General features: G+C 37.8%; 3 protein-coding genes across 3 annotated transcripts; 2 read left to right on the top strand and 1 right to left on the bottom strand.

Annotated features, from left to right (window-relative positions):
• Positions 1-259: 259 nt before the first annotated feature.
• Positions 260-8,456, bottom strand: LOC145220645 (glutamate decarboxylase 1-like). Its single transcript, XM_080087856.1, has 15 exons — positions 8,319-8,456; positions 7,876-7,971; positions 7,645-7,797; positions 7,334-7,423; positions 7,098-7,188; positions 3,174-3,280; positions 2,967-3,082; positions 2,812-2,891; positions 2,576-2,747; positions 1,966-2,109; positions 1,587-1,736; positions 1,362-1,411; positions 1,230-1,284; positions 1,064-1,153; positions 260-713 (listed from the first exon to the last, which is right to left on the bottom strand). Exons 1-15 carry the CDS (start codon positions 8,398-8,400, stop codon positions 534-536), a joined length of 1,656 nt encoding a protein of 551 aa, XP_079943982.1. The 5' UTR covers positions 8,401-8,456; the 3' UTR covers positions 260-533.
• LOC145220643 (intraflagellar transport protein 80 homolog) lies at positions 3,723-6,353 on the top strand. The gene has a single exon (XM_080087853.1). It carries the CDS (start codon positions 3,905-3,907, stop codon positions 6,185-6,187), a length of 2,283 nt encoding a protein of 760 aa, XP_079943979.1. The 5' UTR covers positions 3,723-3,904; the 3' UTR covers positions 6,188-6,353.
• A 2,316-nt stretch (positions 8,457-10,772) lies between the features above and the next one.
• Positions 10,773-16,027, top strand: LOC145217556 (pre-mRNA-processing factor 17-like). The gene is made up of 12 exons (XM_080084815.1): positions 10,773-11,040; positions 11,249-11,341; positions 11,447-11,573; positions 11,633-11,686; positions 12,008-12,300; positions 12,905-13,024; positions 13,336-13,527; positions 13,711-13,858; positions 13,995-14,110; positions 14,517-14,650; positions 14,852-15,029; positions 15,387-16,027. Exons 1-12 carry the CDS (start codon positions 10,858-10,860, stop codon positions 15,606-15,608), a joined length of 1,860 nt encoding a protein of 619 aa, XP_079940941.1. The 5' UTR covers positions 10,773-10,857; the 3' UTR covers positions 15,609-16,027.
• The last annotated feature ends 5 nt before the right edge of the window (positions 16,028-16,032 follow it).

The raw sequence follows: 16,032 nt of genomic DNA, 5'->3' as shown, positions 1-16,032 counted from the left end.
ACGAATAAAAATTTGAACCGGTTTAAAAACCGCAAACCGGTTCGGACCGGATAATTTGCCTAAACCGGAGCAAAACCCGAACCCGAAAATATACATTTTTAAAAACTTGAACCGAACCCGAACCCTTAAAAACAAAACCAAGTGAACCCGAACCGAACCTGGACCCATATGACAAGCGGTTCGACTCCCTGGTAATATCAATGTCTTTTCTCTTTTACCTATTCATCGCATATAGTAAATGCAGAATCTTACACGTCAGTTATAACGTGTAGCACATAATTCATGTTTTTATTGCTCACAACACGAGTAAAAATGGAACTTTACAATAATTTAAACACTTCCATGAAAAACAACAAATTTTCAACGATATACTTCTTACAGTAAATAAAATATGATTGACAATGGCAAAGTACTTCACTCGTAAAAATTGTAGGTCAATTGTACCTTCACGCCGAAAAACAATATAGTTTACACAATGAAGAATAAACTTACGAAATATACGAAATGGTAATAAAATCTAGATAGATAAACAGTTAGAACGACAAATCGGAACCCAAACGTTGTATCTCAGCAACAAGAAAGTCAATATCTTCCCTGGTTACAGCAGCATTGCTTACAATGTTACGAAAGAAGTTTACTTTGTCATCGAGCGGTTGATAACCGATCATCATTGTTCCGTTTTCCATCATCATAGCTTTGATTGCAGGGGCCACCTTTATTACAAATCATGGAGAATTTAACAGTTATGATAGGCAAAATGATCATTATCCCAATTATGCTCGATTTGTACCCAACACGATTCATTTTGACGTATTTTCATGAATCATGAGATATTTGCAGGTGGTATATTTGACAAGAAAGTAGATGTTACGTAAACTGTTCTTGCTCTTTTAAAGTACATTTTATGTAGTATATCAAAAGTTGGCAAGAACTACAAAAAACAGGAATTTGTCTAAATAACAAACTTGCTATGTTTCAACTGAGAGAAGTCTGTTCAGTATAAAAACTGAAGTCAAACATCGCCCTCCGAGTAAAAATTAAACAAATCTACATAATTGGATACCTTGTTTAACTGACACTTTCTTTCATGTTTGTCGGAAATCTTTTGAATGCATTGTGGAACAAACCAAAAACACACATTAGTGTACTGAGGCTGAAAACAAAAAGTTCAGTTTCATAAACGTCAACACTTCCAATAAAGTATTTTTTCTAATATGTACACAACTTACATCAGCAAACACCAGTTCAAAACCCTTTGTCTTCTTGATTTTTTCAACCAAATATCTAAAACAAAAATCGGCATCGTTAATTAGATGAGAGTTAACAAGCGTTTGAACAAAAAACTGTGAATAAAATCATACTTGGAAAGTTCTATACATTTGTCCACGTGTTGTTCAAATCCTTTGTCGCCCTAAAACATACGCACGTGAAAATAACATTTATACTAACCTCATGTTACCGCTAAGATTGTTTTTCAATGAAGCCAATGTCCAACAGAAAATGATTGATAAACTGCCGTTATAACAGCTTTGGATTTTGCAAGCAGGTCAGTTTTTTCTTGATAAAAGGCATATATTGGTGCTTACCTTTGCTCTCCAGGCCAGCCAGAGTTTAAAAACATCAACGTGTCGCCCACATTGAATGGTTTTGTCTCCAGTATCATAACTCATGTCATAATGTTTATCAGTCTGAAACAGGTAGTCTGCTTTCATTCCATTACACGTTTCCAAAATTCCCTGTAACAAAAAAGGCATGCAACACGTTGCAGAAAACAGAAGAAAACGTTAAAAAAAGTGTTACGAGCTTGACAATGTTTGTCGTGATAATAGGTAACAAATTTCCAGTTAAAAGACAACAGCAAACGTTTAAAGGTCTTGTCGAAGCAATATCGAACACGTTCAATTACGATTGGTTTGTTTTTTAAGTTTTGCAGAAGATCTCATTTTTGTTGTTGTTCGTGACTACCTCGTGCTTGGTGAGAAGCGCTGAACATTGAAGTACAATTCCCATCATTTTATGTGGGTTCCATGTGACGGAGTCTGCCAATTCTATCCCTTCGACGAGGTGGCGATGTTTGCGTGACAAGAGAACTCCTCCACCCCAGGCCGCCTGGTCGAAGCAATTCACAGACGTAAAGCCTAAGTATTACTAAAAACTTCGAATGCAAGAAGGTTCAAACTACATGCAAGAAGGTCCAAAATCGAATGCAAGAAGGTCCGTATTTAAGCTTAAACGACGTAATGGCCCAGCCAGTGGATTCAAAGTCTTAAACCATCAGGAACCAAGGAAACTTTGTTCTTTCTCTCAACGACATGAAATAGCCCCCACCTCAAGGCGTTTCGGAGTTATTAAATTTAATTTTTACGATCCACCAGGAATGTTTGCAGGCCGAAATTTGCTTAAAAATTTAGTGATGTAAAAGGATGCACATGTGTCCTATAGCGTTGTGTGGTCATGATTTTGTATTGGCTACTATTTTCATTTTCAGTGGTATTGTGTTGCTATACTGATTCTGTTACTTTTACCAAAAGTTTAACTTAACTAATGAAATATATTTAAGAAGCATGAATCTTACGTCCACATGGAGCCAGATGTCATATTTCCGGCATATCTCTGCGATTTCAAGAATAGGATCAAAAGCTCCTAAAACTGTGGTACCAGCAGTGGCTGTGACGTAAAACGGTACTTTCCCTTTGAACTTGGCCTGCAAAATCTTCAACTCGAGGTCTTCTGGTAGCATGCGTCCCCTGAACATGTAATATGCATGTTAAATAATCTTACACGCTATGTTGGAAATACAAAATTGTATACCGTTCATCAGTTTTGACATCAATACAGTTGTTTGTACCAATTCCCATGACAGCCGCAGGTCTTCTGTTTGAGTAGTGAGCCTGTATTGAAATTCAAACAGTGGGTTAAAATGTCATGCAACCTTAAAAGGTTTTGCATCAGTTATTTAAACTTACATGTCTGGATTGAAACATAATCAGCTCTGGTCCGTTGCGCATACCCGTTTCCCTTACATTCGGTAAAATTCTTTGCCGGGCCAGCATTGCCGCATACAGGTTGTTAATAGTCCCGCCTGTATAGTAAATCCACAGGTAAACAAACATTTTAAAAGATGCCACTTTGTTTATTAGCTTTATTGAAGGTAATTTGATAAAGAAACAAACCTGGTGAAAAAATTCCGTCTCCTGTATTCCAACCTACAACTTCTCTCATTTTTCGCAAAACCACATCTTCCATTAGCACAAACACTGGAGCTATTTCGAATGTAAACCTGCAGAGATTGATAAAAATACTTTGAACATAATTGCCACCTAACTCGAAACCCCACTGAGGTTTAAAATTTAAGAATAAAACAACAGCTACAAATAAGGATACGTAATCGTGAAGCGCTCGTGTAATCGGATGATCGGACGTAATATTTGAAAACTGTCAATAAATGTTTACCTTTGTGGCTTTTGTTTGTGACATACTTATATCATTTTGGCAAAAATAGTTTTTGTTCGATATTTAAACTATGTTTTATTGTATTTTGCGCAAAATCCGTCAACATTATGCGTCCAAATCACACTTATTTACAAAATATACGCTTCTCTCATACGTTTTAAGGCAGGCATTTCTAAAGCAAAGTTAATTTGTTGTTATTAATTAGCTTCAAAATCTATGCTACCCATGTATTTTTGGGTGTATTTTAAGCTACTTTACTGCTTAGTATGGCATGGAACATTTATAAATACGTTTTAGTTGCCAAACCTGAATAATATGTGTTGTAAGGGCCGGTTTGTGAACATTTCAGTATTCGAACGCGTTAGTTATTTTTTGTTTTTAATACGGTTTATAAAGGCATTTCCTAGACCATTATTATTACTTATTGCAGAAAACTAAATTCTGGTACGAAATGAGACTAAAGTACACTATTCCAAAAGATGCCGCTCACAGTGACAGTGTCACCTGTGTTGCTTGGGCTTCATCTGATCACGTCATTTCTGCAAGTGATGACCACACAGTTATGAAATGGAACTTGCTTAGTGGTGAAAACACAATCCATTGCAAATTGCCCCAAGAGCTTTTTCCAACTCATTTAGCTCGTCTTTCTGTTTCAAATCCAGGAAGCAAAAATGTACCAGCATCTGATTTGTTTGCTGTAACTAGCACCGATGGAAAATTTTACTTCTTGTCTCATGCTGGCAGAATTGAGAAGAGTGTTCAAGCCCACAAGGGCGCTGTATTGTCAGGAAAATGGAATCAAGATGGAACTGCTTTTCTGACTTGTGGAGAGGATGGCCAGCTGAAAATGTGGTCCCGTTCTGGTATGCTACGATCAACCATTGTCCAACTCCCGCAGTGTGTGTATGCTATTGCATGGGGTCCTGATTCAGACCAAATATTGTACACTCAAGGAAAATTGCTTGTTATTAAACCACTGCAGCCATCAGCTAAAGAAGTGTCATGGAAAGCACATGACGGTGTTGTCTTAAAAGCAGATTGGAATCAAGTCAATAGACTGATTGTTTCTGGTGGAGAAGACTGCAAGTACAAGATTTGGGACCACTTTGGAAGACCCTTATACTCAAGTGCACCATTTGATTACCCAGTAACTGCAGTCAATTGGGCCCCAGGAGGTGACCTGTTTGCAGTTGGGTCTTTTAACTCAATCTGTTTGTGTGATAAGTCAGGCTGGTCGCATGCACTGGAGAAGCCATCATGTGGAAGCATTTTTGACATTTCATGGAGCAATGATGGTATGCAGCTTGCAGCAGCATGTGCTGATGGAAATGTAATTTTAGCACACTGTGTGGAAAAGCGATTGGAATGGTGCGAATATGAAGTAACCTTGGTCAGCCGTAAAACAGTGGAGGTTAAAAATGTAGCAAATGATGCCCATGATACCCTTGAAATGAAAGACCGTGTCATCAAGATAAGCCTGGATTACAATTACTTAATAGTGATAACATCCACACAATGTCATATATACAGCACAAACAACTTCAACACCCCAGCTATATTTGATCTCAGAGAAGGGGCAGTTTCTTTTGTGCAACAAGCCGAAAAGCACTTCTTGCTTGCAGACAAGGCAGGCCTGTATGTCTACAGTTACGAAGGAAAACATGTGTGCAGTCCAAAATTGCCAAGTACTGTCCAAGTTGGATCACTGACAACAAAGACTGCTGTGATAAGTACTGATGTGCTTGCAATAAGGGATAGCAAAGATGAGAAGGTGGTGTTTTTGATAGATGCTCACACTGGAAAACCATATGGCGGAGGTCATCCAATGACACACAAAATTGAGGTAGTTCAAATAGCTTTGAGCATGTGTGGGGCAACTTCTGAAAGACACCTTGCTTTAATTGACAAAAACCATGACCTTTACCTGACACCTGTAAAATCCATTGGATCTGGGTTCAAACTCAATAAGCTTTCAAATATGGTGCATTCAGTTCAATGGAATACAACAGTCAATATGTTGTGTGCATTACAAGATTCCCGTATGCTAGTTTGGTTTTACCCTTCAGCTTTGTTTGCAGACAAAGATATCCTGCATCATACTGTTTATGAAAAGGACAGTAGCGACCTAGGCAAATATCCAGAATTGTGTGGGTACAGAGATAACACCATCACACTGCGACGCACTGACGGATCTTTGGTATCGGTTGCAATATCTCCATACCCAAGCATTCTAAATCAATTGGTGAGCAACAATAGATGGACCGAGGCGCTGACTTTGTGTAGGTTTACCAAAGAGAAATCCCTCTGGGCATGTTTGGCTGCTATGTCCCTCAAAGAAAAGGATTTAAATGTTGCTGAAATTGCCTATGCTGCTGTTGGAGAGGCCAGCAAAGTGGAACACCTTAATCAAATCAAAGGCATTGCCTCAAAACCAGTGCAGTCAGCTGAAATGGCATTGTTCTGTGGTAATGCATATGAAGCAGAGGCTATTCTTCTCCAGAACAACTTGATTTTCAGAGCAATTCAATTAAACATGGACCTTTTTACCTGGGAGCGAGCTTTGGATCTTGCTGTAAAACATAAGACTCACATTGATACTGTGCTTGGATTTAGACAGGTTTATTTACGGAAGACACACAAGCCTGAAACAAGCAACAAATTCAAGCAGTACTCCCAAGGCGTTGACATCAACTGGAAGAGCATCATGTCAAAAATTGAACTTGAAATGCAGTGATATATTTTGGTGTTTAAAAGCCTTGTGTTCCAAAACTGGTTGTATCAATTTAGAGTTTTTTTTCTGTACATTATTTTTTTTAAAAGTATAGCTGCGTTGTATAAATTAAATTGTTTGCACTGTTTACAACTGTGCCAGCTTTATAATAAACGTTGTTTATTTTGTAGTTAAATGCCTGTTTATTGCAGTTGACTAGGCCAATTACAAAGCATTGACATTTGTTCCTACCTACTTACCTTCAGCATTACACAGTATATAAAAAGGTGACAAATTGCCCAAAATGAAGATCAGGCGTTGTATATCATGGCACCAAATCAGATAAGGAACATTATTAGAATAATTAAAATACAATGCGTTGGTGGCTCGTTCATTAGACCTCGTCCATTATCATGTCTTACAACAGACGGGCATCAATTTGTAATTTGGCAAATTAGTAGCTGTCGATGCGAGGGAAAGGCGAAATTAGCCCCCGATGGTGCGGGTTTATGTGGGTTTAAAGTCGACTTACGGTTAAGACGCGCCGGGCAATGGGAAATCGATTTTTTATGTAGCTCTGAAAGGCAATTCATGTTTGTTACGTCACATGCAGTTTTGATTCAAAACATTTTCGATTTTTTTCAGTGTTTCCCAAAGGGTTTTATTCCGGTATTGTTATTTGGTATTGACTGCGTGGTTACGGCTTTGATTGGTTCGTGACAAATGGACGAACATATCCATAATGTTTTTCGAGTCTTATTATCATGTGCAGTTATTTCTGAAAGCCCCCACAAAACAAAACTGCCTTCTTGCATGGTTACGCTGTAAAAAAAGTTTGAAAATCCAACTAAATACGATTTTTCAACTCCTGCTAACAATTCTCAACCTATTTCCCAACAATGCCCAACGTCACGTCCACTCCATGCATTCTTACATGTTGGTATTGGCGGTAGCAGTGATCCATTCGGCAGCCAGTGACACAATATCTAACCCACTGCTTAGTTGGTTGAAGTAACGTGGATGACCTTACGTAATGTAAACATGTATTAGTTCCTTGGATAAAAGTTTAAACGCAATTGCTAAAAAAATGTCAACAGCCGCAAAAACTATATGTGATGCCAATGTAGCTTTAATACATAAACTACTATTCAAATAATCAACAAGATCCACCTGTTTTGACTCCGTATTTTAATGTGTCACGGCAGTCCACTAAAATTTGCTCCAATGATTCTTGCTCGCCAGTCAGTTCCAAAGAAAAGCCTTTCACAACACAACAATTTAAGTGTGATAAATCATTTCTTAACCACGACCCAACTTTCGAGTCTAATTCAGGTTATGTTAAAATTGGGGTTAGGGTCAGGTTTTGGCCCAATTACGGACCCGTATAAACAAGTCTATGTCACTAATTAATAGCCTACTTTGTTAAACGCAACTCCAGAATTGCTCATCAACACTGTTGACAAAACCTACGGTAAACTTACCTTCGATACCCTGTAGAAACTGGTGCGGGTGATGAAAATCGAGAACCTTCGAGTTGCGATCGAAAGTCTTGTAAATGTAATTTAACATTATATCGAAAACCTCCTTAAGAAAAGCCTCAGTGGGTTTCTGGTCCTTAGAAAACGGCAGCAGGTCTGATTCATCAAAGCAAAAAAGTTCATGTTGAAAAAGTGCGCAGCACAAAAACGTTTTCGACACTTTTGATTTCTTACTTTTTACGTTTTTTAGCCCCAAATCCATTTCATCGCTTTTCCATTCCTCCAATGAGAGCGCCTTTTTCACCGTCTTATGTCCTTGCTTTTGAAGAGCTAAACAAAAAATAAACAACTTCATGAGAACAGTTTATGAAGGGTTAGGGACTCTCAAACAACAAGTAATTGAAAAGGGATTGATTTCGAAAGTTCGTTTGAACAAAAATATGAATTCTATTTGAAAAGGCAACTGATCCATAACTTTAACAATCACCGTAGTAAATATTATTGTTGTCATTTTATGTACAATTTTATAGGCATTTGCATTTCTTTCATTAACTTCTTTTTGTCAATCATTTTCTGGGCATTGAGGCAATCAATAGCACAATAATTTGCATGCGTGGTTCTGCAATTTGCAAGTTCTCCGAAATTTTAGGTTGGCAGCTTTAAACAGTCAAACAAACCTTTTAAATACCCAACGCTTGGACTTTCAGAGGATCCACTTCTCATGACTTTGTTCCAATCTACATCCCGTATGTTTTGCATATTCGTTGGATGACCAGCTTTTACCCAATGTACCAATTCAACAGCGAATTTGTAAAAATCTGAAGGAGACAATATTTTAAATAGTGAAAATAGTGGGCCAACAAGGCGTAAAAAGCGACATGCTTATTGTTCAAACGTATAGAGTGTTGCAAAAGACAAGATATAGTTTCGTAAATTTCGTAAATGCATATGTTTTTTCGATAAAATTAACATAAGTTGTATTTAACCTGTATTTACTACATACAAGCTCCTAGATCAGGTGTGCACAACCTTTTTGTTAGGGTGGCCGCATCGCGGATCCTTATTTCACCAACGGTCACCAATTGCCGGCTTGTTTGTTTTTCAAAATTACTATTGTGCAAGAAATAGGTTTATCTCATATATATACCATCTAATGGCGCCTAAAACAATTAATTTCTAACTTGATGCACAGATTGTGCTGAACAGTCTGACTAATAGTTTATGGCGCCATCATCTATTTTGTGACGTTTGCGATACCTGTTTTCACACAATATGCGTACAATCTGATGCATATATACTACTAGGCTGGTAACTTTTTTCCAGCCCCACAAAATCTTTTTGAAAATCATTTTTTAGCAAAATAGTTTAGTTACGTCACGGCCGCCAGTACGCATATTTTAACCAACATGTTCACGGCCGCACAAACTCGTCCCTACCTACATCTTCCATCTACTCGTAGAGAAAATAAGGAAACAATGCTTGCTATGAGAATCCTTGAGCAATTAATATATAAGTTGCGACGAAATTGAAACTTTGAGAAACTGTTCTCTCTATCATGCTCTGATTCACGTTTACGGTTGAAAACTGCCCTTGGTCTTTTTGCTCAGAATTTTAAAGCCATGCATTGTGTACGTCAGTGGTTCTCAAACTTTTTTATACTGCGACGCCACTCGAAAAGTTTTCTGGACTTGCGACGCACCAGCAAATAAAAGTTAAAGAGGAAACTTAATATTGAAGTTGTGTTTATTGATACAACAACAAAAAGCATCGAAACGGAACTATTCTGCGACGCCCTTGGAAAATTGAAACGACGCACAGTTTGAGAACTACTGGTGTACGTAATTGAACAACTAGTTTTTAATCTGTTTAGTTGTCACTACCTTTTTTCCGGTCTATTTTCCTTAGGTGACTGCAAAACAAGTTTATATAACGACAACGAACTTCGGGCTATTGCTACTTTTACAATAGATACCAAGCTAAAAGATAATGACACTTGTACCGTTGCAGACAGTCTCAAATATGCCAGCTACGTCGACAAACTTGCGTTGCTAGTGTTTAAAGGTAGCGTAGTTTGTCTTATAATCTCTTGCTTGCTGTTCTGTAATAATATGCAGTCTGCAGCAGTAAGGCTATAAATCTGCAGCAGTATGGCTATAGGGGGACATGTTTGTTGGCTATATACCTGCGGATTAGCATTCGAAGACGCCTTTTTCGTTTGTGGCGCATTGATGATTTCGCTGAATATCTTTCATCTGTCCAAGTCTCTATTCGATCGATTTTTTGCTTGTTCTCAAATTGACGCTCCCACATCAATTTCGTACATGAATTGGCAATAAACGTCTGTTGGATTTCTCTGAAACAAAAGACGCCATGCGTTAGGATTACATTTATTGTCGATTGGGAAAACAACGATTTACATCAGGCACGTTAATTTGTGTCCAATCGATCCAAATAAAAGCAGGAAAACATTCTTTTAGATTTGTCTAAAATCACAGCATCGAAATAAATCTTTAGTTTTTCAGAACGGTTTCTGTACAATGACAAAGTGAATCAAAAATAATACGTGTTGTAAGTTTGCAACGTGCTTATGAAATTCTCAATCTTTAGCTCCGAAAACTTCGCCTTATGACAGAATAAACATATAAGTTTAATCATTATGGGCCCTGTTAGAATTCTTGCCTTGGCTGATATATGCACTGTCCGATAGCCATTATTCAATACCCAGGATGGCGCATTGCCGTTTGGGAACTGGGTTGGACTCGATCGTTGCATGAATACGATACAGCATTCACAGTGACTAGTGCCACAACATATTTGATCACATCTAAGTTTTTGAGACGCGGAAATCATACAATATATATTGGCTGATTGTCATTAAAGGCATGTAGGCTAAGCTATTAAGCATGTAAATGTTACAATATTCAAAAACTTAAGAAACGATGTAGACATGCAACGATTTACTGACCCTCTTTATGTAAATGATACTTGATGGTTGATATGTAATCGTTGTCAAATACGAAATTAAATTTGACACATAAGTTTAACACCATTAACATTAAACTTGAATTCTTCGCACATGATTGCGGCGTGTCGCGTAATTTGTGACAAATACGCGACACACGACATCAACACATTTGCTTCAAGCGCGACAACAATACATTGCGTTTGTTTTTCTGTTTTGAATTTAACTTAATTAAACAACGTCATTTGTGCGAAATGGAAGCTATTGCTTCGTTAAAAAATGCTTATGCGGATATTTCGGATGGGGAATCGCCAGGCTCGTCAGATACCGACGAGAAAACGGTTAACGAAGAAGAAATGCTACACCTGAAACCGTTACCAACAAGTAAACCGATTTCTCTGGCTGTCGTTGCTGCAGCACCTGAAGTCATTTCTACGGTAAGAAAGCTATAATATTAAAACTATATTTCCTTTTCTGAATTGTACATCACAATAAGATTGTCAGTTGACATAGCGTTGAAAGAATGTAAAACCAGAATGCCAAGCTTCTACACTGCTGGTAGTTAAGCAATGTGTTACATCTAAATTATCATTACTCTTATTTTGACAATTTTGTTGAACTCTATGCACCTTGTTACGTTTACAGAGAGACACAAGAGGTCCCAGTGTTGTTGATCACATAAACAACAAAGTGGTCACTTACAATCCTACTTATGAAGAGATGCATGCCCCGGAACAGGTTCGTACATAACTGACTATCAAAAGAATACATTTCATTTATGTATCTAATCATTAATGTTTGGAACCTGAATGAATTGGGTCTTTAACTTCGATTCATTTTTAGGGGCCAGCAAACCCATTTAAAACAAGGCAACAACTGGCTCAGAAAAATACTTTAGCCGGTTATGTGGAAGAAGCACATTTTAGTGCCTTTAACTTTGAAAACCAGAGAAGAACATTTCATAGCTATGGTGAGTTTTATAATGTTTTGTTTTCATGGAATCAACCATCTTTGTTTCTTGTTTTTTAGGATTTGCAATCGATCCATCAGTAGATACAGCAGATCCGATAGAAAAACTTGTTGGTAAGTGTTTGATCATTGATGTTAGTTTTCAAACTCTATCAGATAATTTAACACAGTGGTTCCCACCCTTTCTGGTGCCATGACCTCTTGATAACATTTGCCAAGTTGAGGTGACCCAAAGGACAAGATTAGTAGGTTCAAAATTAAAATTGACTGTATTTTTTCTCAACAATAAAGTGGTCCATGAGTTTTTTTATTGGGGCTAGTGGTCCATTGCCTAAAACAAGTTGCAAACCACCCCTTATGCAACTCCAGGCAAATTGTTAGGCGAAAAAAAATGTTTATGCCAAAGCAATTGACTCTTTTAATTAACTTTTGCAGTTAATATGACAAACTTTGATGATTCTGATGATGAAGAAGAAAAAGACAAAAAAGAAAATGAGGACACAACTGAAGAGGGGGAAATAAAAGAAAAGGAAGAAAAAAAGGGCAAAAAGAAGCAAGAATTAGAGGTTGTCATGCCAAGTGACACCAAGACTGTATTTGAGAAAATTAAGGCAAGGCCACAAGATAAACGAAAAAGAGTGAGACAAAATGATCCCGAGGACATTGAAGGCTTTTGTGGTCCGTGGGGTGGATATGTAGATGAAGTAAAAATTGCTAAACCATCAGAGGTAAGTTACAACATGTATGTTATAGTCATAGGCGTCGATTCCCGGGGTGGCATGCCTCCCCAGTAAAAATATCTGGGGTGGCAGCCATTATAAAATAACTATGCTGCCACCCCAGAAATTGCCTAACCGCATTTATACTTGTGCCTTACATATATCCGTTTCTTTCATTCACATGCGATCTTTCTAGCGGTCGCTATATTTCGAGCATGTGCAAAGCAAGCAACGCAAAATCTTTACTGTTTTTAGACAACGCATGGGGAAAACCCATTTTGAGCATCAATAACACATCACTAACGCATTGTGACATGATAACTACACAACTAGATGGACGGTTTGTGATGTGACTTTCACAGTTGTTACGTCCAAGTTAAGCAAGAATGCATACAGAGTAATACACGTTATACGCTGTCAATATCCACGAAATGGCATCTACAAACCTTAACATTTAACGTAGTGTGGTTTGATCACATGAGGAATTACTTCAAAATTTTGCCACCCCACAAAAGAAACTTCATGCTAAAAAATCGACGCCTATGGTTATAGTTAAATACATAAATTGATGATAATCTGATAAACATTGGTTTTCAATGTTGTGTTTGTTAAGGAAATGCAAAAAGAACTTGATGAACTCACATCAAAGAGGAAGAAGAGAGGAAAGAAACCTGAAGAAAAACCAGTTGAAGAGAAAACTACATTACATGTCAAGGACCCTCTTGATTATCAGGTAGTTAATTCCACCACATGTTAAGACACTTTTTAAGTAATCTGTAGACTTGTACACTGTGTAGTCATTGAGATCAGTTGATTTGAGTTTACTTTCTGGCAAAATCATGTAAACAATTCTACTAGAACCAGAAGTCTAAACCAGAGAAAAAAATACTCATAAATCATCTGAATATCTATTTGTACCTGTCTATCCCACAACATTTAATTTATGGATTATTTAATTTAACATCTTCCCAACAATTGGGACTGTAATCCTGTTACTTTCATAAGCTCTGAAAGCTGTAAAAACTGAACTCATTTATCCACCAGGGTCGATCCTATCTGCATATCCCACAAGATGTTGGTGTTAATCTGAAATCAGACATGCCTCCTGCGAAATGCTACCTTCCCAAAAAGCTTCTCCACACCTGGACTGGTCATACAAAATCTGTGTCCTCTATTAAACTTTTTCCAAGGTCTGGGCATTTACTATTATCCACATCTATGGACTGTAAAGTCAAGGTAAGATCATTTTCTGACCAAACAAAACCAAATTTATTACTATTTTGATCTGCAAATTATCTGTTTTGCATTCGAAGCATGCATTCTCTCTTAGAATAAACTTTAATATCATTTATTGTTTGAACGTGTATTTTTCTATTTCAATCTTTGGCAAGATAAACCTTAATTATATGTACTCCACAGTTATGGGAAGTTTACAACAAACGACGTTTGCTACGTACGTTTACGGGACATGGAAAGGCTGTTCGTGAAGCTGCATTTAATAATGATGGAAGCAGATTTCTCACGGCTGCTTACGACCGATTCATAAAACTCTGGGACACAGAAACAGGTACTTCCCCACATTTCAAACACTTGCGCATTCCTGCGAGCTCTACAATTGAAGCTTGTATTTTGAGGCTTGTTTTCAATTTGCGTATGAATCTACAGGACACTTTAAAAATATAACATACTGTAACTTTTCACAGGCAAATGTATCAAGAGATTTTCTAACGGAAAGATACCTTACTGCGTGAAATTCAACCCAGACCAAAACAAACAGCATCTATTCGTTGCCGGTCTTTCTGACAAAAAGATTGTAACGGTAAGAACCAAACAACGACTTCAATATATCTTTCGACTTGAGCCTATATAGCTGGACTCATAACCACACAACAGCATTGAACAACCAAAACTTCAACGTTACCCAGTTCAAAAGCTTAATGCATTTGGTGGTTTAAGGTAAATGCTAAACACCGTATTACAAGGCGTGATTAACGTTTAGAAAAAAGTAAATTTGTCACCAAATGGCGTACGTGGTGGGTCCAGAAAAAGGGGCCCAAAAACAAAAATCACCCGAGCTAAGGAAAGAATTCTCATTTGTCAAATTCTGCACTAGGAAGGTTGATGGCCAGTCGAAAGGGAAGGTTCTATAATTAACCTTGTAACAACATAGGTATTTTGTACCTGTACGTTTTGTCCGTTTAACTATATATATTTTTCACTTGTAGTGGGATATAAATTCCGGTGACGCGGTACAAGAGTACGATCGTCACTTGGGGGCGGTAAACACAATCACTTTCGTTGACAACAACACCAAGTTCGTGTCTACTTCAGACGATAAAAGTCTTCGCGTCTGGGAGTGGTAAGAAAACTTGCTTTGTTTAACTGTATACAAAAATAACATTTCCGTGAAAGCTTTTGACACAAATTGGGGAAACAGCCTTATGTAACTAAATTTACACAATTTAAACTACAAAAAGATTATTACGTAACAAAAACAAACAAATCAGTGTTATAAGCTTGCCAAACGTAGATGGTAAACGTTTACATTTTTCCAAAATAGGGACATCCCTGTTGATTTCAAGTACATTGCTGACCCTGGAATGCATTCTATGCCAGCCTGCACACTGGCACCCAATGAGAAATGGCTTGGATGTCAGTCGCTTGACAACAAGATTGTCATATTTGACGTGCAAGGCAGATTCCGCCAGAAGAGAAAGAAAGTGTTTAAAGGACACATGGTAAGTTAAACTTGTATTCAATGGCAAAACAAACGCTTGTCTGTCTCTCTGAACTTCAGTATGGTGCACAGATGTATAATAATAAGAAATTTGAATTTAGAAAGCCTTATTTGGTTGATAATACCAAACCAGAGCTTTATGCAGCACCCTTCGAGCTAACTATGAAAGTCCCAAATTGTATCACCAATTGGAAGTACGCACTGCAACCGTTTTTTAAAAACCCCCACATACTAGTACAGCACGGTACGTTTCGACACATCTAACTTTTACAACTGATAATTAAAACCTACACATGAATGTAAAAACCAAATTATGATCCGAATTCTAGTTTAACGTTTAAACATGTCTAATCGACAGGTGGCAGGTTACGCCTGTCAGCTGACATTCTCCCCTGACATGTCCTACGTGGCATCGGGTGACGGCGATGGCAAAGTGTGTATATGGGATTGGAAGACTACGAAAATGTACAGCAAGTTCAAGGCACACGACAGCGTATGCATCGGCTGCACCTGGCACCCGCATGAGACCTCTAAGCTTATAACATGTGGCTGGGACGGTCAGATTAAGCTCTGGGATTGAAAAGTTGGATTTTTTAATGTCAAGTGGATGTCAAGCGCCAAGAGAGGTGCCAATCAGGAATCCTGTATGGTTTTTAGCGTTGCGTGTGGCGATTCGCAATCAAGTCTTGACAAGCTTTTACTTTGGTTAAAGCTTGTTTCTTGAACTGGTTTATACTTGAATCGCTTATAACCCCTCGTAATGCATTAAGCGCATTGAAACAGTGGTCTTGAATTCCTTTTTATAACTTGGATATCTGGTTTACTGCTAACCAGCTAACCATGAGTAGAATTTGAAACTGTTATGCGTTACCACTAGGTCTCTTTTTTGCAAACCCTGCCAAAAGTATCTGTACCAGTTTTTGCCGTGTTTACGCGATTTTCCAACAATCCCACTCGCCAAATGATATAAATCATTAATAGATATCATTGTGTGTCAAATGTGC

The sequence above is a fragment of the Phallusia mammillata genome, chromosome 3 (assembly GCF_965637545.1).
Source record: "Phallusia mammillata chromosome 3, kaPhaMamm4.hap1.1, whole genome shotgun sequence".
Lineage (NCBI taxonomy): Eukaryota > Metazoa > Chordata > Ascidiacea > Phlebobranchia > Ascidiidae > Phallusia > Phallusia mammillata.
Note: the sequence above shows the minus strand (reverse complement) of the source record. Positions and strands in the feature narration are given on the sequence as shown.

Coding starts and splice junctions, on each gene's coding strand:
- LOC145220643 (XM_080087853.1), top strand. CDS start 3,905: ATGAGACTAAAGTACACTATTCCAAAAGATGCCGCTCACAGTGACAGT.
- LOC145220645 (XM_080087856.1), bottom strand. CDS start 8,400: ATGCAAAACATACGGGATGTAGATTGGAACAAAGTCATGAGAAGTGGA. Junction 1,412..1,586: donor GGCTGGCCTGGAGAGCAAAG/GTAAGCACCAAT, acceptor CGTATGTTTTAG/GGCGACAAAGGATTTGAACA. Junction 1,285..1,361: donor AAATGTATAGAACTTTCCAA/GTATGATTTTAT, acceptor TTTTTGTTTTAG/ATATTTGGTTGAAAAAATCA.
- LOC145217556 (XM_080084815.1), top strand. CDS start 10,858: ATGGAAGCTATTGCTTCGTTAAAAAATGCTTATGCGGATATTTCGGAT. Junction 11,041..11,248: donor CACCTGAAGTCATTTCTACG/GTAAGAAAGCTA, acceptor TTACGTTTACAG/AGAGACACAAGAGGTCCCAG. Junction 14,651..14,851: donor AGTCTTCGCGTCTGGGAGTG/GTAAGAAAACTT, acceptor TTTCCAAAATAG/GGACATCCCTGTTGATTTCA.